This window comes from Kwoniella shandongensis, chromosome 2 (assembly GCF_008629635.2).
Source record: "Kwoniella shandongensis chromosome 2, complete sequence".
Taxonomy (NCBI): domain Eukaryota; kingdom Fungi; phylum Basidiomycota; class Tremellomycetes; order Tremellales; family Cryptococcaceae; genus Kwoniella; species Kwoniella shandongensis.
The window spans coordinates 646,868-667,966 of NC_089288.1; the positions used below are offsets into that span (position 1 = coordinate 646,868).

General features: G+C 49.0%; 7 protein-coding genes across 7 annotated transcripts; 3 read left to right on the forward strand and 4 right to left on the reverse strand.

Moving 5' to 3' along the window:
* Positions 1–127: 127 nt before the first annotated feature.
* CI109_100918 (uncharacterized protein) lies at positions 128–3,412 on the reverse strand (the record flags this gene model as incomplete). The annotated part of the gene is made up of 10 exons (XM_032002571.1): positions 128–281; positions 384–646; positions 726–1,175; positions 1,254–1,549; positions 1,632–1,764; positions 1,831–1,965; positions 2,027–2,618; positions 2,719–2,809; positions 2,872–3,002; positions 3,099–3,412. The coding sequence occupies 10 exons, from the start codon at positions 3,410–3,412 to the stop codon at positions 128–130; spliced, it is 2,559 nt and encodes an 852-aa protein (XP_031862910.1).
* A 191-nt stretch (positions 3,413–3,603) lies between these two features.
* CI109_100919 (uncharacterized protein) lies at positions 3,604–4,931 on the forward strand (the record flags this gene model as incomplete). Its single annotated transcript, XM_032002572.2, has 2 exons — positions 3,604–4,075; positions 4,183–4,931. 2 exons carry the CDS (start codon positions 3,604–3,606, stop codon positions 4,929–4,931), a joined length of 1,221 nt encoding a protein of 406 aa, XP_031862911.2.
* A 68-nt stretch (positions 4,932–4,999) lies between these two features.
* CI109_100920 (uncharacterized protein) lies at positions 5,000–6,901 on the reverse strand (the record flags this gene model as incomplete). The annotated part of the gene is made up of 8 exons (XM_065966866.1): positions 5,000–5,466; positions 5,537–5,612; positions 5,684–5,984; positions 6,035–6,124; positions 6,185–6,246; positions 6,303–6,394; positions 6,490–6,750; positions 6,841–6,901. The coding sequence occupies 8 exons, from the start codon at positions 6,899–6,901 to the stop codon at positions 5,000–5,002; spliced, it is 1,410 nt and encodes a 469-aa protein (XP_065822938.1).
* Positions 6,902–7,238: 337 nt separating this feature from the next.
* CI109_100921 (uncharacterized protein) lies at positions 7,239–9,746 on the forward strand (the record flags this gene model as incomplete). The annotated part of the gene is made up of 12 exons (XM_032002574.1): positions 7,239–7,254; positions 7,310–7,416; positions 7,470–7,484; positions 7,546–7,573; positions 7,627–7,704; positions 7,819–7,951; positions 8,011–8,074; positions 8,128–8,391; positions 8,445–8,514; positions 8,569–9,007; positions 9,065–9,566; positions 9,636–9,746. 12 exons carry the CDS (start codon positions 7,239–7,241, stop codon positions 9,744–9,746), a joined length of 1,827 nt encoding a protein of 608 aa, XP_031862913.1.
* A 5,030-nt stretch (positions 9,747–14,776) lies between these two features.
* On the reverse strand, positions 14,777–16,421 carry CI109_100922 (ATP-dependent RNA helicase FAL1; the record flags this gene model as incomplete). The annotated part of the gene is made up of 8 exons (XM_032002575.1): positions 14,777–14,817; positions 14,866–14,934; positions 14,993–15,297; positions 15,356–15,630; positions 15,680–16,107; positions 16,175–16,184; positions 16,293–16,338; positions 16,405–16,421. 8 exons carry the CDS (start codon positions 16,419–16,421, stop codon positions 14,777–14,779), a joined length of 1,191 nt encoding a protein of 396 aa, XP_031862914.1.
* Positions 16,422–16,684: 263 nt separating this feature from the next.
* Positions 16,685–18,547, forward strand: CI109_100923 (uncharacterized protein; the record flags this gene model as incomplete). Its single annotated transcript, XM_032002576.1, has 6 exons — positions 16,685–16,881; positions 16,947–17,164; positions 17,236–17,622; positions 17,682–18,173; positions 18,232–18,354; positions 18,414–18,547. 6 exons carry the CDS (start codon positions 16,685–16,687, stop codon positions 18,545–18,547), a joined length of 1,551 nt encoding a protein of 516 aa, XP_031862915.1.
* Positions 18,548–18,753: 206 nt separating this feature from the next.
* CI109_100924 (uncharacterized protein) lies at positions 18,754–20,848 on the reverse strand (the record flags this gene model as incomplete). The annotated part of the gene is made up of 4 exons (XM_032002577.1): positions 18,754–19,569; positions 19,624–19,898; positions 19,957–20,445; positions 20,509–20,848. 4 exons carry the CDS (start codon positions 20,846–20,848, stop codon positions 18,754–18,756), a joined length of 1,920 nt encoding a protein of 639 aa, XP_031862916.1.
* Positions 20,849–21,099: the final 251 nt, after the last annotated feature.

Sequence of the window (21,099 nt, forward strand, 5' to 3'; positions counted from 1 at the left end):
ACGCAGATAGATCCAACGAAGTAGAAATCCATACATGCATTCTTGCAGATTTAGATTGTGCACAATCATCCATCGTGCTTGTATCCACTATGTGCTCACTCAGATTAGTGAAGATCACGCGCCTCCCTCACCGCGACAAGAACCGCGCATTCTCCGACTCCTCCTCGCTCGACTCTTCTTCTTCCTCTGAACCTTCTTCCGACTCTGAAGTCGTCTCGTCATACTCTGGTACGATCGCGCTTCGAGGAGGAGCAGTGACAGGTCTGACCGGTGCGGCGTCGCTATTCGAGAAAACAATTAGCATCAGCATGATTTCATCCTTGACCACTCTTGCGTCGACATCGACAGTCGATACAGGCTTGATAGAGAGAGGCCAGACATACCTCCCACTTTCCTCCTCGCTATCCTCCTCTTCTTCGCTGTCCTCATCACTATCCAAAAACTTGTCCAAGTCCATAAACTTGCTCTTGACATTCGATGGCACAGACCCGACTGGCGAATTGTCCATTGATAGTGCAGCAGCTGCGACGTTGCGTGGAGGGGGTGCTGATGATGATGATGACGATGACAGATGAGTGGGCACGGCGAGAGGTGCTGGAGGCGTTTGGGCTGGGTGAGGAGTGCTTATTTTGGATGGATTGTCGAGCTACAGGTAACACAATCAGGCAACCAAGTCAATATACGACCCTCACTTCGATGGGAGATGGGTCGAAAACTAGACTTACTTCTGAATCTCTCAAGGTACTATCGGTTGGATCTTCGGTCCACTCTGGCATTTCTCCGTAACCTCCCAACCTCTTCCCCGTGATTCGCGACATCGATCCGACTTCGAATTCTCCTCCTTGACCTTCTACCAATCCATCTTTTCCTGTGTCTTTCACCTCTCTATTGCCTAGGATAATGACTTTCACCTGTTCTCTCCTCAATACTACCCCTCCCATCTCCCGTTCTCGCTCTTCATCTTCATCGGTGATAGCGTCGCCATTGGATTTCTCATCTCGTACACCACGTAAGAGGGCATGAAGGAAACGAGCACGATCGCGAACATCGTATTCTGGGTCATAACGGGCGAGATTGAAGAGGTATTGTGACATGAGAGTGAGCTGTGATGCGGCTGGCGAGAGGACAAGTAACTTTGTCGCAAGAGTCAATATCTGCAGTTTTGCAATTCCAGACTGTGTCGACAACCGATGTCAGCTTAGTTGGTCTCAATGACACGGATGCAGCCGCGCAGTGCGGTGAGCACAACTCACCTCTCCGACAAAGCCCTTGATTCCCTTGCGCAGGACGTCCGGAACCCAGAGTGCAACACCTTCCCAACCCAAGCCCTGCTTTTTACTCTCTTCTGAAGCTTCGGACGCTGCGAATTGTCCAACGAGCCAGAAGACACTGGCTCTGGCTTTGGGGTTGGTGATACCATCCAAGCCTTTAGCGAGACGGGCGACGAGTCGTTGAGGTGGTGGTAATGAGGCGTTTGGCGAAGTAGATCCTTGAGATTGGGAAAGGATAACAGACTTGAGGACGATGACAGCTTGAGCGACCAGAGTGTCTGAGCAAAGGGAGGTTAGTCAGCACATAACCCGTCGCTCAGACTTAAAACGGTCTATACATATAAGAACCGCTTAACTCACCTCTCTTGCTCTTCAACAGACGCATGAGGGTGCTCAACCCCGTCGAGGCGACCTCGGCCTGAGTGCGCACACAATGTCCAATAGCCCGAACAGCCTCTTCAGCCACAACATCATCAGGGAAGCGAACGTAGTGCTACATCAAGTCGACGACGTGTGAGCTAACGGCCTCTAACGATTACCCACTAAGTGAACAGCTCACCTTGAATTCCCGTATCGATGTTTGAGCATTTTCAGACGTGACCAGTGCGCTAAGAGCTCTGAGTTTTGCAGTTTGTATAGCTGACGAGTCGGTCGAGAAGAGGAAGAACGATGAGTGATATTTGGCGAATAGCCACTATGACCACACCGGTCTGATCAGATCGTTCTCATCTCTGCACGCATATCAGTCCACTCACGGGTCTCTCCTCTGCCATTTCTGCCAATACTTCCCATGTCAAGATCGCAATCTCCCCTCTCTCGTTCTTGACATTCCCAGAACTTCCTGCCAATCTCAATAGTGGTCGTACCAGTAATTCCTGTCCAACGACTTTATGTCCCGCCGGAGCAAGATGATAATACGCATTGGAAGTGGCAAGTACGACAGCCGGATTTCGAGATTGGAATAGCGGTTTGATACAATGTAAAAGCATTGCTAGATCTTCGTCCAATCCAGCAAACTCATCTTCGCTCTCTTCCACAGCTCCTTCGCCGTTCGTAGCCGCATTCTTCGGTGGGAGAGAAGAAGGGTCGACTGGTCCAGCTGTATCGGGTTTCTCAAGCATCGCCCTTGCATAGCGAATGAGGACTTGGAGAGCAACGACTTGTCCCCATTCATCAGCATCGACGAGGAGTCGACAGATATGATGATAGTATGGGTGGAGGAGGTCAAGTCGATCAGGACACATTTCGAGAAATGCGGTGAGAGTCGCGCCGAGCGTCAACGGGGATTGGGACGAGAGTAGGGTCTGTAAGAGGGGGATGATCTGGGAAAGGGAAGAAGTGTCCATTCTGCGCATCGAGGAGATCAGTCACCTGTTCAGCTGGGCCACAGGGATACAGCGAGACACGATTGCAATGCAGTATTCGGCTTCGAGAGAGCATGACTCACTCGTAGACTTTCGCCAAACCACCGGCGACCGTCTTTCTCACCCAGGGATTTCGATCCGTCACCAGCTTCTTCAGTCCGAGCATGACGATTCCTATTGTACACCGTTGGTCAGCTGGCAAGGAACCTCTTGTGTTGGGTACATTAGCTGCTAACCTTGGATTACGGGTACTCGAATAGAGGTAAGAACTCGTAATGACATGGACCTAATGAGGGGAGAAGAGTCCGAGAGGTCTTTTTGGAATGTATTGATTGACAAGAGCAATAAATCCGAGTTGGTTGAGGCGCTATAAGTCCAACATCCTATCAGCTAGGTTCTCCGACATACGATCCGGCATAATGTAGCTGAGTTTCAAGCCCTATAGTGTATACTTGGTACTCACAACCTCAACAGATAGATATAGACCAATTTCCTAATCTCCACACTTGGGCTGACCACATTCTTTACCACCTGAGCAAAGAATTTCTCCATATCACGACCTTTACTCATACCAGCTATGATCCTCTTCATCCCTTCCAGCCTTTCTCTCTCCACTCTACTCTCGAGCAGCTTCGAGATTTCTTTGAGCTTATCATCGGATGTGTCGAAGTAGGTTGAAGAGGAGGTGGAGGATGTACCGCTCAGTAGGGATAGATCACGGGTCGTCTCGACGAAGTTCTCTCGAAGTCGCTGGGAGAGTCGATTGAGGGTCGTCATGGTGAGCGCGGGGAGAGCGGGCAGGGTGAGGGAGGGAAGGAGGGGGCTAGAGAAGAGGAAGTGAGAGGGGAAGTTATTGATAAGAATCACCTAGATATGTTGCACACGCATGATGATGTTGGTTGTACGCGGGGCCACTCGAAGGTGAGCAGTGAGCCTGATACCACCCATCACCCAATGTTCCGACGGAAATGGCGCTGCTTCGAAAGTTGGCCAGAGTGATGACCATTTACAACAACAAAATCTTGTCTGTAAGCATTACAGACACAATACGATCGATCAAGCTAGACACCACGATGCTCGCGCTTCGTCCGACAACACGCTTGCTCAAATGCGTAACGCCAAGGTCGAATTTCGCTCGGGCTTGTACGACAACAAAACCAACCCGTCAACATCACGAACCAACCTTCCAAATAGCTAGCTTCTCCTCCACCTCCTTTACGCAGAACGCTTCTCCAGAGGAGAGTTACCTCCATACGCTTTCGTCCAATCCCGAACTGTCACGATTTGATGCGGAAAACGATTTGCGATGGATCATCTCTGAGGTTCAAGAGCATGCAAAGCGGGAGTTGGCAAGGGGCAAATTACCACCGATTGAGGATGAGAGGGTTGAAGAGTTTGTGAGAAGAAGAGCGGAAGGCGAACCATTACAATATATCTTGGGTGAGTAAAACGGTGTGAATTCAAGGAGAACGCTACTTGGAGAGATGAGTAGTGGTGAATATGGATCTATGGTGGTGTTGAGCTGATGGAGAGTACATATCCTTCAGGAAATACGGACTTTGGTCCTCTTACGATATTGTGTAAACGACCGACTCTCATACCTCGACCTGAAACAGCACACATCTTCACCCAACTCTCGCAACATATCCTCTCTTCCATCCCACCGCTCACATCTGCCTCGCGTCCCTCGGAACCACTATCAATCCTCGACCTCTGTACTGGAACAGGGTGTATCCCTTTGCTCATGGCGCATCTAAATCCCTTAAGCACAGCTACCGGTCTTGACAATTCTCCCGCTGCAGTCAGTCTAGGTGGAGTGAATGCCAAGAAGTTAGATATGCACGAAAGAGTTGATATTCGATATGGCAATATCTTCGGACCGTCCAAACGACTCATAACTCGTCCAGGGGATTTGGGCGGTGCGAAGAAAGTCGGGATGGTAGTTTCAAACCCACCTTATATCCCTTATGAGGAATGGAAGGATTTACCCAGGAGCGTGAGGGAATATGAGAGTCCTGCTGCGTTACTTGGTGATGGGACAAAGGGACAATTAGGGAAAGGTTTGAAGTTCTACGAGAGAATAGCGGAGATCTTATCGGATTTGTTGATTGAGGAAGAAGAGCTAGCAGGGAAGGGGTGGAAGGGTATACCGAGGGTAGCGGTTGAAGTTGGGAAAGGGCAGGCGAGGGATGTGGAAGATATCTTGAGAGGTAGTAACGGAGGGGTTGTGGGACGAACAGAGGTCTGGAACGATCAATTCGGCGTAGAGAGGTTGGTCGTCGGATGGACTAGATAGATGAGATATGATCGAATCCCTCAATCAATATCGTCGTAACATCTATCATTCATTGAGCATCTTGTCATCTATTTTTGATACGACCTTCCCCTCGTCTCCTTCCTTGACCAGAGCAAGACTCCTGCCAGACACGTCGCCAAAGTCGTATATGCCACAGTAGGTCCTCGGACCCAATATATTGACGACGCTAACAACGGTCCTACCGCTCTGCCGAGCTGTCCCCTCGATCTAAAACTGCCTAGCGCGCGCCCTCGTTTCAGTGAGTCGTGTGATTCGTCACAGTACGACGCAGCAGCCGCTGTCAAACCAGTCACAACTGTCGCGCTGGTATACGCCAAACACGTAGCAGCAGCGTACAACACGGTCGTGGAGAGCTTGGATGATGAGACAATGCCTTGTAATGGGAGAATGGAAAGTAGGGATAAGCCGATAACGCAGGACAAGATGCCAAAGGAGGCTACGCGGAGTTCGCCTAGTCGAGCAAGGGAAGGACGGACGTGTCGTGCTTGCAGCATGGCAGCGAGAATACCAATGACTACACGACTTATCAGCGAGATATTCCATGTCTTGGTCATGTTCGGAGAGAGCTGAGTATATCCACTTACAAGACAGTAGTCGCCCATTTTGCATGTTGGACGCGCCAAACAGGTCGTACGTCAAGAAGGTCAATGTGAATTCGGCCTGTCTTTCATGTCAGTTTACCCCCCGGGCGCGACGCAACAATGAACAGGACTGCTCCTCTTAGAACTCACACCCGAAAAGAACAGCAGGAACAGGCCGTGCAGGTTCCCAATCGTGCTCAACTTGCTCAATCGCTCATTGACGCTTAGCGTCACCACCTTTTCCTCCCCTTTCTCTGTTGATGCCACACCATTCGACAGCCCTTCTTGCTTCCTGTATTCTCTCGTCTCTGGGAGCTTGGCAGCCAAGTATATTGTCTCGACCAGCAAGAGTACCAGTGAGATCGTAGCGGGAAGAGCATAGATGTTGAGTTTATCCTCTGTAGAAGGGATGGGAACAGGTCGAGAAGCAAAGTACGCTCCCAGGGATGGTCTACGATTTGGTATCAGCTAGTACATGTCTCAAGAATGCAGAGAGCTGACCCAAGAGTGAAACAGATGGAAAAGGCGATTCCGACAAGTGCTAAAGATTTGGATCTTGTAGATGCAGTAGTGACATCGCTGATAATGGCGCTGCGACCATCGTTACATATCAGTATAAGAGGTCCAATCTCTCTTGATTTCGCTACTCACGTGCTGAGCTGGACGTTGCCTTCACTCAGACCGCCCACAAGCCGGGAGAGGAGGAATGAAGCCTGCGCATGACATTTCAGCGAAGTCACGGGAACAGAAGAGGGAAGATTTGCCGTACGAAAGATGTTGACTGAATCCATATCATGGCAGAGATGATATTACCGCTCATAGTCAGGAGCAGTACCCTCTTCCTTCCGTACTTGTCGGACACTGCACGAGTGAAAGGAGGTCGTCAACATTCAGATCCGAGGGAGAAGTCCGCATCCTTTAGTGAAGAGGGCAGGAGAGAGAGCAACTTCACTTACATCTTCCCAGCCAAGGGCTGATCAAACACTGACAGAAGCTGAACAAGCTTCCCATAGCTCCACCAAGCAGCACAACATCCCAATTCTTCTTATCATCCAGCAACTTTGTTGCCGCATCGGTGTGAGAGGAAAGGGAGAGTAGAGTCGATCGCCATGAGTGAGAGAGCGCGAGAAGTCGTGATAGGAGGGAAGAAGGTGACGAGTCGCGAACGAGGTACCATGCTGTTAGTCGGGGGAAGAGTGGAAGGGGGATAGTGAAAGCTGCAGAGACACATAGATGTAAGAGCGATCATATATACGTCTGGTCACCAAATCGCCTAGCCTTGCTAGGAAATGCTCAGAACCACTCACCTAACAAGTCCAGGACCAAAGCTATGAATACTGTCTTGACGACCTGCTTCGACTCAATCATCATGCCAAGGTATCGTTGTCTGTCTTCTCTCTCTAACGATCCCTTGTCTTTTCGTATGCTGCTCCTTCGTCCGTCTTGGCGTTTATCTAGGCTGAGTTGATCTTGAGGAATGCATTCCTATGTATCCTACCCGAAAGACAGAGTTGGACATCTTTGCACGGCCGAAAGTTGGGATTCACCTCCACCGCCTCAGTTCGCGATCACGTGATCAGACACGAGCCCCCGCACGCAACACGCACAGCGTATGCCGAGGGAGATAACACAGCAACAGACAGTCACATTGATCAACCTGTAAGCATCAATCTGACTTTCACCTGTACTCTCGTAACCTCCCATCATGTCATACAAAGCAGGTAGGTCGGTTGATCGATACAGCCAGGTGATCGGCTAAATGATGATACTTCGCAGGCCCAATCTACCCTTGTAACCCTGCCACCGCGAGGTCTGAATCGACCAAGCTTGGTGTGGACCCAAAGGGCGAGAAGTTGATCTATACCAATGGAAGAGCTGTCATCGTAAGTCAGCTAGCGGCCCATGAAATATCTAGAGCTGACTCTTTCCATCATAGATTCGTGATCTGAACGTGAGCTGGCTTCGTCCACCGTTTAGGGACCGCTTAGACTGATTATATTCGCTCAATCTAGCATATTGGCCTGGCCCACGCATATACACGTGAACTCTATCTTGCTGAACATCATGACATTTCACTGACGCTTTCTTCGCAGAGCACACCCAGACTGCAACTGTTGCGCGATTTTCTCCCTCAGGATACTACGCTGCCTCAGCAGATATAGCTGGTAACGGTACGTTGCGTCTTCTGTCTCTCCCAACTCATTTCCTTCCCATAGCCATCTATCACGCTGATACGGCAGTCTCGTACACGCAATACTTTGCTGATCTGGCCTCCATATGTGCAGTGCGAATATGGGATGTCACTCAAGCTGAGAACAGTCTTAAACTCGCTATTCGACCATTGAGCGGTAAGATCAACGATCTTGCTTGGGATGGGGAGAGTAAGCGTATCATCGTCGGTGGAGAGGGCAAGGACAAGTGAGTGTGTTCATCTACGACGGATTGGGCGCAGCTCTGGCTGATAATACTTGTGGCAGGTTTGGCGCTGCTTTCTTCATGGATTCCGGATCATCTTGTGGTGAAATTGCCGGTCATGCCAAGGTGAGTTACCGCTGTCCTCCTGCTCTTGCCTGTTTCTGATTCTCCCCTTGCAGCCCATTACAGCCCTCTCGGTCCGTCATCAAAGACCGTTCCGAGCAGTTTCCGGGTCCGACGACAATTCTCTTATCCTCCACACTGCTGTTCCTTTCAAATACGACAAGATGATCAACACGCATAACCGTTTCGTACGTGACGTCGCGTTCTCGCCAAACGGAGAGCTGTTCGCGTCAGTCGCGAGTGATGGAAATTTGTTCTTCTATGAAGGAAAGACCGGTGAAGTCAAGGGTCAAGTGGAAAGAGAAGCGACGAGCAGTTTGGTGAGTGCAGGTTTAAAAATGGGTACCATGGTCTAATTTGTGCCTTGCTATAGATGGCATGTTCATGGGCCTCTGACTCAAGCAAGATCGCTACCGCTGGTGCGGACGGCGTGGTTTCCATCTGTACGTTCACTCTACACCCTGTTGTGTTGTTTACTGATACAGCCGTCTTCACAGGGGACGCCGCCTCGTTCAAGTCGATCCAGTCTTACACCGTCGGATCTGACATCCCCTCGCAACAGAACGGTATCGTTTACGCGAACCCCAACACTCTCGTCTCCATTTCCCTCTCTGGCACCCTCAACGTTTTCGACACACGAGAATCGTCCTCAACCAAATGGCGAACTCTTCAAGGCCCTACCAAAGCTGTCACAGCGTCTGCGATCTCTGCGTCAGACGACGGAAAGGGCGCTACATTCTACGCTGGCTCATTCGACGGCACGATGAAGAAATTCGATATCGGCGAGACATATGGCGAGAGAGAAGGCCAGTGCGAGAATGTTGAGGGTACTGGGCACAGTGCGAGAGTGGTGGGGCTGAGTGCGAATGATAAGGGTAAAGTTTGGAGCGCAGGATGGGATGACAAGGTCGCCGCGATTGAGGGAGAGAGCTTTGCGTGAGTGTATCCGACGGATTATTGAGTAGTGCAGCTGATATTCGTGAGATAATCCAGATCTTCGTCGCTTCCGACCAAAGCGCAACCCTCAGCGATCGCTGCCACGCCCGACGCAGTCTACGTTGCCACGTCAGCCGGCTTGGAAGTCCAGCAATCCGGATCCTCCTCTACTTTGGTCTCAACACCTACCACAGCTGTTGCAGTTCATCACGGCTCTAACTCTGACATTTTGGCTTACTCTTCCGGCAAGACAGTGACACTCACCACGACATCTCCCCAAGCGACCCTCGGTAGCTTTGAAGACAACAGGGGTGAAGTGCTCTCCCTCGCTTTCTCACCGGATGGCAAGTATCTCGCAGCAGGAGATGCGACGGGACGTATCGTCTTGATCGACGTTGAGAAGAAGGAAACGGCAATTTCGAGCAAGTGGACTTTCCACACTGGACGAGTGGTGACTTTAGATTGGGCGAAGAGCGGAAAGAGACTCGCTTCTGGTGGACTGGACGAGAACATCTATATCTGGGATACGGAGAAGCAATTGAAGAACATTCCTATCAGAGTGAGTATTTCACAAGATACTTAGGGAAGCAGGTCGTGGACTGTACTAATGTGCATATTCTCGACGCAGAACGCTCATCCTGGTGGAGTTAGCGGCGTGGCGTGGTCAGAAGGGAGTACCAAACTAATCAGCGCGGGTGCTGATGGTATTGTGAGAACTTGGACGATCCCAGAGTTGTAAATAGCATAGAATGCAGTAGAAGCCGCGATGAACGATGTTACAGGCTTTGCTATCGCGCTGGATCATTCAGGAAAAGACGGCACAGTGTATACATGTCAAGTAATCACTTGCACTTACAGTGGGACAACTTGCAGCATATTTCACATGCTTTAGGTAGTCTTCTTCACCTACTTCATAGGTCTTCCAGATGTTCTGTTCCATGCTTCATGGGAAGCAATCTGTGAGCCACTCTTATAACCTTGTCAAGCAAATATGGAGGGCAAAAGGTGTAATGCATCAGATCAAAGTTAGCGATGATTCATGAATGACTTCTGCAAAAGTCGTGCAACAGGAAGTTGGAGAAGCACTTTCTTACTGCATAATATGACAGGTTTGAAGTCTTCTCTTCTGTCATGTTGAACTGAAGGAGAAAAGTGTTCCACCTCTGCATCATATGTAGACATTGACTACAGAAAGTAAATCCACAGGATAAGGGTATGAGAATTTTTGCATCACTGAGCACCTCCCATGCACTTCACCATCAGGGTTACAAACCCATGAAATCACTTCATGTTGAATAAGGATCTGCACTCTCCCTTCAACAATTGTTCTATACGCTCTGTCGTACTGCCAAATTTGCTCCTTCAGATCCCGTTCAATTCCCCCTTCCCTGACTGCCCATTTTTTCCATTCGTTCCACTTCATCAAACAAATTGTCTCCCTTGTCACCAAAATCTTTGAGGAGCTTATCCGATACAACAGAGGGGCCCCACTCAGAATAGTCTGAGCTTGATGTGGGTGCAGGGGGAAAAGCAGATGCTGTGCTTGAGGCACTGTAATTGCTTTGTGTGCCATGAGCTCTCATGCCACCACCTCCTATGCTACCACCTGCTGAGTTGTGAGTGGATGGAATCCATCCTGTGCTCAATGGCAACGAAGCTTGCATGCCAGATGGAGGTTGAGATCCTGGTTGAACTCTATGGTATGAATATGTCAAGAAACAATGATTAGCACAGACAACACAGATACACTTTAGGAGTTATCCAAATGGCAGTGACAGCAATGCAGACTTACACCTCATAGTTGCTGTTGCCCAGCGTGTAAAGATCAACGAATATGGCTCCAGTATCTGACCAAGCAATTTTGGTACGAATCATATGGAAACTTACCCTAATTCCAAAAAGCTGCAAGTACCTCTTCTGACCTTGTTTTTGAGGCAAGCATCACAGCTCCTGTAGGATATCAGTGTATGGGGATCCGTCAACATGAATCAAGTCAGACTATAGTTACATGCTCACATTCTACCAGATTGTACAACACATCTAGTGGGTGCCTGTTGACATTTTTTGCACCTTTCTTTGTCATGATATTCAGTGGAATTGCCTGATACTTGGGAATTCATGATGTGATGGGATTGGATGTAATGTGAGTGTGCTGTATTTGTTGTCCTATAATTTGTGATTGGAATTGTGAGCTATTGGGTAGTGTGTATTGTGATTGGTAGTGGCAAGAAAAAGGGATCTAGGTCAGAAGAAACCCACTATATACATGTTAGATGCATACTTGTGCTGAGGGCAAACACAACTTCAGATCTGGAAGGCCTCTATCCATCAAGGCACCAATCCCATGAAAGGAAAGTCTGCCACCTGGCTACCAAGGAGGGCAAGGTCAACTTGATGTCAGAGCTTAATCCAAAGTGTGGGCATACACTATATAATATGGGATGAGAGTAGCTTCAAGTCCTGCTATGGATAGAGCAGGATGAGTATCAAATGATTGGCACTTTGGGTTGACTGGGAGAATGCTTCACTTGTACAGTAGTAGTTCTTGTTGTGGGATTTTGATCTCATTTTAGTCCCCTCTTCTTGTTGACAAGCCAGCAACAAGTCCTTTCCATGCGGCTCCCCAGTTAGACGGGAGCCGTCCACCTAGGTCCCTTGCACCGCAACTGTATTCCAAGGACTACAAAGCACACCACAGAAATTGTTGTGATTTATGAACTTTGACACATTTCATTGAACTTAGGACATTTATCATTTCACAGCATGAATTTAGAACTGTCATATTGTGGTACCGCAACACTCAGATAATTAGAAATACATATGCCAACCGGGAGCATGAATATAGCCGAGCAAACTACAAGAATTGGGCATGGACATAGAGGTAGGAACACCCATCATTTTTAGCAGACAGATTCCCCAATGAATCTAGATTCCAGTCTTAGCTGTAGAACATGGATCTAGCCACCTGTCACGACCGTATACCGATAATCGCGAACATGCCACGAAACTCGTCGTAATTCATAAAACCTCGACGCGTTTATACGAACTTAGAACTATCACATCGTCGTACCGCGAATCTTAGATCTTTACCAATACATGTGAGTCCAGAATATGGCCTTTCAGCAATTGGCAACCGGGAACATGAACATAACCGAGAACAAGCGAGAATCGCAAAGGGATATAGATGAAGGAACAACCGTAGTCAAGAGAACGAATCCCCAGCGATTCTCGATTTTAGTCTTCACCGTAGTACATGAACTTAGCCACCGTAGCCACGATCTTAGTAGTCACCCGATCAATCTCGACTTAGCTGTATATATGTTATACCCTTAAGTCCATGACACACGCGAACTTCACATCTACAGTACTGTTTTGGGTCGAATCTTGGTCATTGGCTGGTCGGTGTGACGCCCCTGACACCACCATAGCCCAATCATTGTACTCACCTCATCAGTCTTGACTTAGCTGCATATAGCATATACCTCAAAGCCTTGAACATACATGATCTTTGTATTGTTATCTTGTCTGATCAAACTATGGTCATTGGCTGGCCAGTGTGATACCCCTGACACCCCTGACACCTTGGTGACCTTGGTGATATTGACAATGATATCAGCAAGGCAGGAGATCTGGCTGCTCCTCATGGCAAAGCCAAAAGGTATATAAGACGGATATTCTGAGTAGTTGACACTTCTTCGCTTTTTCTGTAGAGATTGGACATCATACATTACTCTCCATACATTACTCTTAACTACCTCTGCATTACCTACACTTGTGCAAATACTTCACCGGACCTCACTACATACCTACAGATAGTTGACATGCCCCTCAACCTGCCTTTGGTATTACACTGGTCCAGTATTACAGGTCACATCCCCTTACTCCTTGACCTCCTGTCAGACTCTTCACTCATCCACCTGGCACCCTTTCTCTTGAAGCGTACCAGGTGTAACAGTTTCTCTCATCACATTCAGCCAATAGTTGTCATCACCAGCACTGACACCTCCAAGATAGTTGTTAGGAAAAGCAGATGAGACATACAGATGTGTGCCTGTTGTTGATGTTGAGGTGAAAGGAGAAACTGTGTTTGATCCTGCTCCAAACACCAAGGCTGTTGAGCTTTCAAAATGAGAGGGATTCAAGTACATGCTTTGGGGCTGTAATCTGGACCTATCCATTTTATAGCCCCTAACACAGGAGTCAGCTCACGTGTCCCTTTAGCCTGATTGGAGGGAAGATATAGTGGGGGATGACTTATGCAGACTTACAACTCAGATACAATGCTGCAGAGACAAACATCCATGTTGCAGTGCTCACACTTCCTGTTAGAATAGTGAATTGTGGTAGGTCAGTCTCAGTGTGAACCAAAACAAGTTGATCTGTATCTATGTTGGACTTACACATTCCTGCCTTTGCCCCATGGATCTGTCTGGGGATGACCAGGCCAATGCTTTGCACTTGGCCCACCCGCCTTGTCGTTGTGCAAGAACTTGTTTGCACTGGTCCCTAGACCATAGCTATTGGTGGAGAACTGGAACCATGGTGTTCCTGAGTGGAATACATGACTACCTGGATTGAATGTGACCAAGGGTGGATTGGGTTGAAGGGACATGCCATCTTCTTCTTCCGGTTTGTCCACTCCATAAAAAATTGGCTGATTTTCAGATCCCAAACTGTGGATTCCCCCAGACCACAGTCAGCAAAGAGAGCTGGAGTCTAGCACTGTTGCAAGACTATTCCATGACTTACTGTGAAAATTGCCACCTACAGCCATAAGAGGCTTAAGGTCAGCAAAGGTGTCTGCCATGACTGATCAAGCAGTGTTGCTGTAAACAGCCTGCCAACTTACGTTGCGGACTCGTGGCTACAGGAGTAATCCCTACTCCTGCAAGATCTACACCTCCTGTGGGAAGTGGTCACTGGTCAGGGATAATCTAGATGAGCCAAGTCTATGACTATTTGCAGCTTACTTCAACTTTCCCCTAGGCCTGCAATTTCTTTTCTTTTTGACACACATGCTACAGGAAGTGCTGAACTTCTCCAAAGTCAAAGATTCAATGAAATTAGTGACTGTTTGTTTATCCATGATGTCAGATGAGCAGATTGAGTATGCTGTAGTTTTGATGCACTGACGTGTAATTGTGAGAGAATACAGGTTATTGTGAATAGTGAGCAGGAATGGGAAACGGAAAAGAACATGGTAGAAGTGAATGGAGTATATGCCCTTTGGGTGCTTACTTGCATTGAAGGCTGACACAACCCTAGTGTGAAGGAAGGTGTCTATGTGTCATAGCAGAATTCCGTGAAAAGGAGAAGGCCCTTCCCCTTGGGTGAGTCAGGGAGGGTAGCAACAAGTGGAGTGACAAGGAAAGTCTGTGTTCACGGTATCACGCGAGTTCACATGAAGGAAGGCTCTCCCTCTCCCACCCTGGTTTCAAGCGGCGAGAAGGCAGACCCGTGAGAAGAGGTGTAGACGAGCTTCGCGGCCCCTCGGAAGGGGTCTATTTTGAACGGTTATATTCCATTCAAAAGGCAAACTCGTAAGGAGCAGTATAGTCCAGGATCACGGCCCTTCTTCAGGGGTTGGCCTTGAGAAATTGTGATTCATTTTTGTTGTACTGACATTAGGGGAGGCTGTGCTCGTCAATGATTGCGATGTCTTCGCAAATCGCGTACTAGTCAATAGCGAGCATGATTTGCATTTGGCCTTGTTTTGTAAATGGTTTCATCTTCGCCACTCCCTCGCCACTTCTCATTCCGTCTACTGCTTCATGTGAGCTCGGTAACGTTCATGGGCATTTCGTCGATTTCTAAGAGACCGGTCAGTTATCGATCTCACCACGAAGAAGGGGACTTACGAGTAGAGTAATACTGCTCGATATCTCGGAGGATTCTGACATCCTCAACCGTGACAAAGTTGATCGCAACTGTCATACGGACCAGATCAGCGTTGACACTGTGATGAGATAGTGAAACCCTACATACCACCCTTTCGGCCGAATCGACCACTTCGACCTATTCTGTGCAAGTAGTTCTCACGAGACGAGGGCAAATCGTAGTTGATGACCAGGGAGACTTGTTGGACGTCGATACCTCTCGCCCAGACATCGGTAGTGATCAAAACTCGACTTTGACCACCTCGGAACTCGGCCATGATCGCATCTCGTTCCTTTTGAACCATCTCTCCGTGCATGCTGCTGACGGTGAAGTTGGCTTCTCGCATCTTTTCGGTCAACCAGTCGACCTTGCGTCGGGTGTTGCAGAAGATGACGGCTTGTGTGATTGTAAGGCTATGAGGAGTGACATCAGCTGTTTTGCTGGTGACAAGTTGAACTTCCTGTCACTCACGTGTCATACAAATCACACAATGTGTCAAACTTCCAGTCCTCCTTCTCGACGGCTACGAAGAATTGCTTGATACCCTCGAGGGTCAACTCATCACGCTTGACCAAGATCCTGATGGGGTCGGTCATGAACTTTGTTGTCATCTCGAGAACATCGTGAGGGAGAGTAGCGGAGACGACGACGACTTGGGTGGCAGGAGGGAGATATCTGTAAATGTCGTAGATCTGGTCCTTGAAACCCTTGTTGAGCAATTCGTCGGACTCGTCGAGAATGAGCATCTATACAGCGATTAGCATTGATCCTCGAAGTACTGAATGAGAGACCCACCTTGATGTCCTTGGTTCGGAGGTTTCGTCGACGGATCATATCGAAGACTCGACCAGGAGTACCAGAAACGACCTGTTGTCCGGCCTCGAGTTTTCGGATGTCCTCTCCGACGCTAGTTCCACCGATACATGCGTGACAAGACACGTTCATGTAGTCTCCCAAAGCCAACACGACAGTCTGGATCTGCACCGCCAACTCTCGAGTGGGGGAAAGAACCAACGCCTGGGTTTCTCGCAAGTTGGTGTCGATGGACTGTAACATTGAGATGGAGAAGGTGGCGGTTTTACCGGTACCAGACTGAGCTTGAGCGATCACATCTCGTCCTCGCATAATAGGGATGATGGCACGTTGTTGAATAGCAGAGGGCTTCTCAAAGTTGTATGCGTAGATACCTCTAAGAAGATCTTCTTTCAAGTTGAGTGCCTCGACTAAGAGTCATGCCAAGCTGTCAGCTATGACTTCGCTACTAGCACACCAAAGTAGAGAGTAACTCACAGGTAGGAGCCTAAATTCGAGAGGGACAAAAGTGTCATGACATGAGCACCCCTGCACCTCTCGATAATGCACTGCGTTTCCTTGAAGGGGTTGCGCAGCGTTGATGTAAGATACGTACCACCGAGACAGCCTCGGAAGACTCGAAAACGAGCTTCTCGTCGCCTCTAAGGGGGGAGGTCAGCCAGGCACATTGGATCGAGGCAAGCAATCCAGCAGCGTCGAGCACTCACGTGTTAATTCCAGCCATATTGATTTGTGCGACTGTTGACGTTTGAATGTCAAGTCAAAGATTATAAGAGTGGTCGAAGATGTAGGAGGAAAGCGACGAAGCAGCGAGATGAACGGAACCAAAAGTAGCTCGGTGGCGATAATCCCGAATAGTCCGTCGTGTGGCATCTGGCAATCGCCTGGACTCAACACCTCTCGTCCATGTTCATCTTCGTGCTCGTTGACTTCTGAAATAATCTGTTTGTAAACTCTGCACGCTACCCCACCAGTAAAACAGCAAAGATGAACTCGATCATCGAGACGCAACGACAGACGCATGAGGAGATTGAGCGATATGAGCAAGCTCTCGCCGATGTGCTCATGCAAAATCCGACCGTTCAACGAAATATAACTCGAAGAGATAGGAAGGCTGCAGATCTGTTAGGGCGTATCGAGACTCTGCGCAAGGAGCTTGTAGACATGTATGAGGACTTGCCTGGGTGAGTCTCCAATAGCATACGTGAGTTTGTTTGTGCCGAGCTGACTGGTCTTTCGTTGCGCATAGATTGCGACCGAAAGAACTCGCCTTGCTATCAGCTCCTCCACCTGGAGAAGACGACCTCGCAGAGTTCTATTCACGATATCACAACATCAAGCACTTCCATCTCAAACATCCAGGCATCAACGCTCGACAATTCACGAATGAGCTTGAGGAACTTGTCAAGGGCGATGGTGTCCAGTCGTTCCAGGTGGAAGGCGAGGACGAACCGACCATCATTGATCGTGAGTGAACCGACGCTTCGAACAAGACGGCAGGACCTCGCTGATATGTGTCTGGTTTCGCGCGCGTTAAGCCCTTGATTCGGTGTTCAGCGGAGAAGAGAACTTCGGAAAGCACCTCGATTTGTATCTCCCCCACTCGCAATATTTGAACCTGAAAGGCGCCACACGTCTATCCTACGTTGCCTATCTCGACATGCTGAAACATGGCAAAGTCGAACGTACTCTCGATCTGAAAGAGAAGTCCACCGTCGCATATCTCGAATACGTTCAAACGCTGTACAACTATTTGATTTCGTTCTTTGAGAGAGCGCTGCCGTTGGTCAATATTCACGCAAAGGTCAAGGAGGAAGAGGAGAAGTTTGAGGCGGCCTGGGAAGCTGGACAAGTGGAAGGTTGGGAAGCGGAGAGTTCAAAGGGGAAGGCGCAGCCCACAGGCGAGGGGATTTGGTGTCAATATTGTAAGTGACCACTTTGAATCGTGTAGCGGTCTGATGCTAATGAGACTATATGGGTATAGGTCAAAAATCGTACTCGAAAGAATCAGTTTACACAGCACATCTCAGTTCGGCCAAACACAAGAAGAAAGAAGCCGAAGGGAAATCATCTTCTGATCCATCAAAATCTAACGATTCGCCCGCACCACCCAACGCATCAGCTTCTTCATCCCGATCAAAACTCTTACCTCCCGCTCGACTCACATATCTCATCGCCGCACTTTTAGCGTTCCCCCCTATTCCTCGATTACTCGCCGATTCGCGATCAGAAGTCGAGAGACGTATGGCGCTTACGTCCAGAGAGAGAGAAGCGGAGTTGGTGGAGCAGGAGGAAGCGCCGCCTGCACCTGTGGAATTGGGCGATGACGAGGAGGAAGAGGATGATGATGGAAAGGTTTATAACCCGTTGAAGCTGCCCTTGGGTTGGGACGGGAAACCTATCCCATATTGGCTGTACAAGCTGCATGGTTTGGGAGTTACGTTCGATTGTGAATTGTGTCAAGCTTCATACCAAGGTGAGTTTGCGCTGTTCTCAGATACGGAAATTGATATGACTAATTGCGCTCGTAACAGGACGAAAAGCGTTTGACAAACATTTCAGCGAATCAAAACATGCCTTTGCGCTACGTGCTTTAGGTTTACCAGCTGGTGGTAAACACTGGTACGGTCTCACCAAGATCAATGACGTCTTAGCTCGTGAGTGCTCGTCAGCTTCTAGTGATGGCTTATGGACTGACGTGAACACTTGCTCGTAGTCGCCGACAAGCTGAAGATCGAGGGAAGACAGGAGATGGCTCAGATGGAGAAGGCCGAAGAATTTGAAGATGATGAAGGGAATGTCTACTCGAGGAGAGTATACGAGGATCTGAAGAAACAGGGTGTCATTTAGGTTGACGGGTGGAGCAGAATCCTGTTGTGCGGCTGTATGAGAGGACAAGGAGGGTGCGAGAAAAGGGTGCCCAGAGGGAATGGCATTTCTCTTCAAGGTGTTGTGTACCATGCATTATCAATGGATATTATTGCCCACTCGGAAGACGTTACAATCCAGGGTCTCCTTGTCTTCTTTCTAATTAATCTGAACTTTATGCCCATCGTCTACTTCAGCCTAGCCTCGGCCGCTCTCGCCCTTCTCTCCCTCTCAATCTGCTGCCTCATCTCAGGACTCAACCCTGCCAGTCCACCTTCCCCACCGATCCTCCCTCCCAACTTCTGCGGTCCCTTCAATCCCGTCATCGCCGCTGCCGGAACCTGCAATTGAGGTGGTGTCTGTGAGACTTTCTCCTCCTTCTGTTCGTCTTCCGCTCTGGCTTTTTCTCTCTCCTTCAATTTCTCTCTGAGTCCTTTCCTCCTCTCAGCTTTTTTCTTCTCTTGTTCTTGCTCCATCTCCTCGCTGAGACCGGAAGGTACACGAGCGGCCTTCCAATCGTACCAATCTGGATAGGTGTGTGCCACTCTTCTGAATACGTTACGTACGCCCTTCGTCGAACAGAGATCGTAGGCGAACTTGCCCTCGGGTGTAGGGAGAGTAGGATCGAGTCGTTCTTCCTCTAATAACCATCGAAGAACGTCTTCTTGGCCTGCTGCAGAAGCGAGACCGAGAATCTCAGATAATGAGCTGTATTCGGATTTGTATTTCGCCCAGAACGGCTTCAGAGCGTCTAATCGTCCTTTACGTATCATCTCTTCGAGTCGTCGTCGTCGATCCAGTCGCGCTTCTTCTTCGGGCGAAAGACGCGGTACTGGAGTGGCGGTAGGTTGGGGAGCTGGCGTGGCCGTGGGCTTGATGACTTTGTTCTTGGGTTGGAGAGACGCAATGTACGCTTCGTCGAGTGCCTGGAGCGCATCTTCCGACAAGTGTGATACCTTGACTCGGGTGAGCTCCTGCCAGCAACGTAAGAGCTCTTGCAAAGTCTACAATCATAAAGTCAGCATCTATCCTTCATGCCGAGGGTGTTGCCAGCTTACAGGTCGTCTTGTCGCAAAGGGGAATGACCTGATACGTTCGTCACCTTTATCGATCGGTGCATCCTCGTATCCCCAGAAACTCTTCTTCCCATGTGTACTAGCCCGGATAAAGATCCGTTCCGAGGCATTGATGTCTTCCGCCCATTCGATCATGAGTGCTCGGATCTCTTCTTGGAGTGCTTGTTCACCGTATCGACGAAGCATTGCACCCGCCGAGACAGCCTTGGATTTGGCATTATCGTTGAGCGCTTGCGAACCACCTTGCTTCTTACGGGCTACAGATGAAGCGTGAGCAAGCGGCTAACCCGAATGGAGGATACTGAAATCACTCACTGGTATACCTGTGGAAGGTCTTGTGCTGCAAGACTCTCACATCCCCCGCACCTTTCACATCCTGTCTCTCCGTCTTTCCTCTCGGCTTGATGCCCACCACCATCCCGGCAAAATGACCCCCTGCAACCATGAGCAGAGTGATCCTCCTCTCCTGATCTTCCTCCTCGTCTCCGGTCAATTGCATCCTCCTAAGCTCTTCCAGATAATCACCGGCAGTTTCGAATGGTGGAAACAGAGCACGATGGATACCGAACTGAGTGTCTTTGGGCACAGATAATGAAGGTAAGGGGGAGGTAGGGGTGAACCATATCACGGCGGTACGTAAGTGGGCACGACGTTGACGATCTGCAAGTTCGGCAGCTTCGTCGCTATCCCCGTCAGAGGTCGGGTTGAGCTTTTGTCGATTTAGAAGACGACTGATTTTCGATTGTGAATGGGAAGAATCGCCAGACGACGAAGATGATGCAGAACCAGATATGGACGAGACGCCTAGACAGGTTCAAAAGTCAGTTTCTGCGATATATCTATCTGACAGCGATTACCAGTACTCACCTTCCACCATGTTATCCCATTCTTCCTGGGTGACTGTCCTTCCGGTCAATTTCGCCTTAGCATTATACCTATGCCAATCGGATTTGAAGTGATTCCGCTGTTCTTCCACCGTCTCGAAACTTGCATTGGGACAAGTCTGACATCCCAACGAAGTCGACGATGCGTTCAAGGTGTGGGTTTGACCATTCTTGGTTTTGGAATTGGACGACGGCTCGTCATCGTTTGCGTTTGTCGCTGTCGATGATGATTGAGCTTCGATTGATCGGACAGATAGGTTTGATAGCAGTTCTGCGGGGAGGGAGTAAACCGATATGGCCCTGTTGAGGATGGATGTGGTCATCTCCGCGCAATCTATCTCGAACGATACAGTTGAAAGAGAACCGAAAGGCAATAGATGAGAGTTGTTGAGTCATCTATGTATCATTCAACTTTTACCATCATGATGCGCAACTCACTTCGAAAGCCGGATCCGAAATCGAGACGTTTACGTCATCACATCGAGCTGGTCCCAGCCTGATACAGATTTTGATGCACGTCATACCATTTATCAGCCAGACATCCGCAAAACGCGTGTCACAGCTGCTTCGCTCG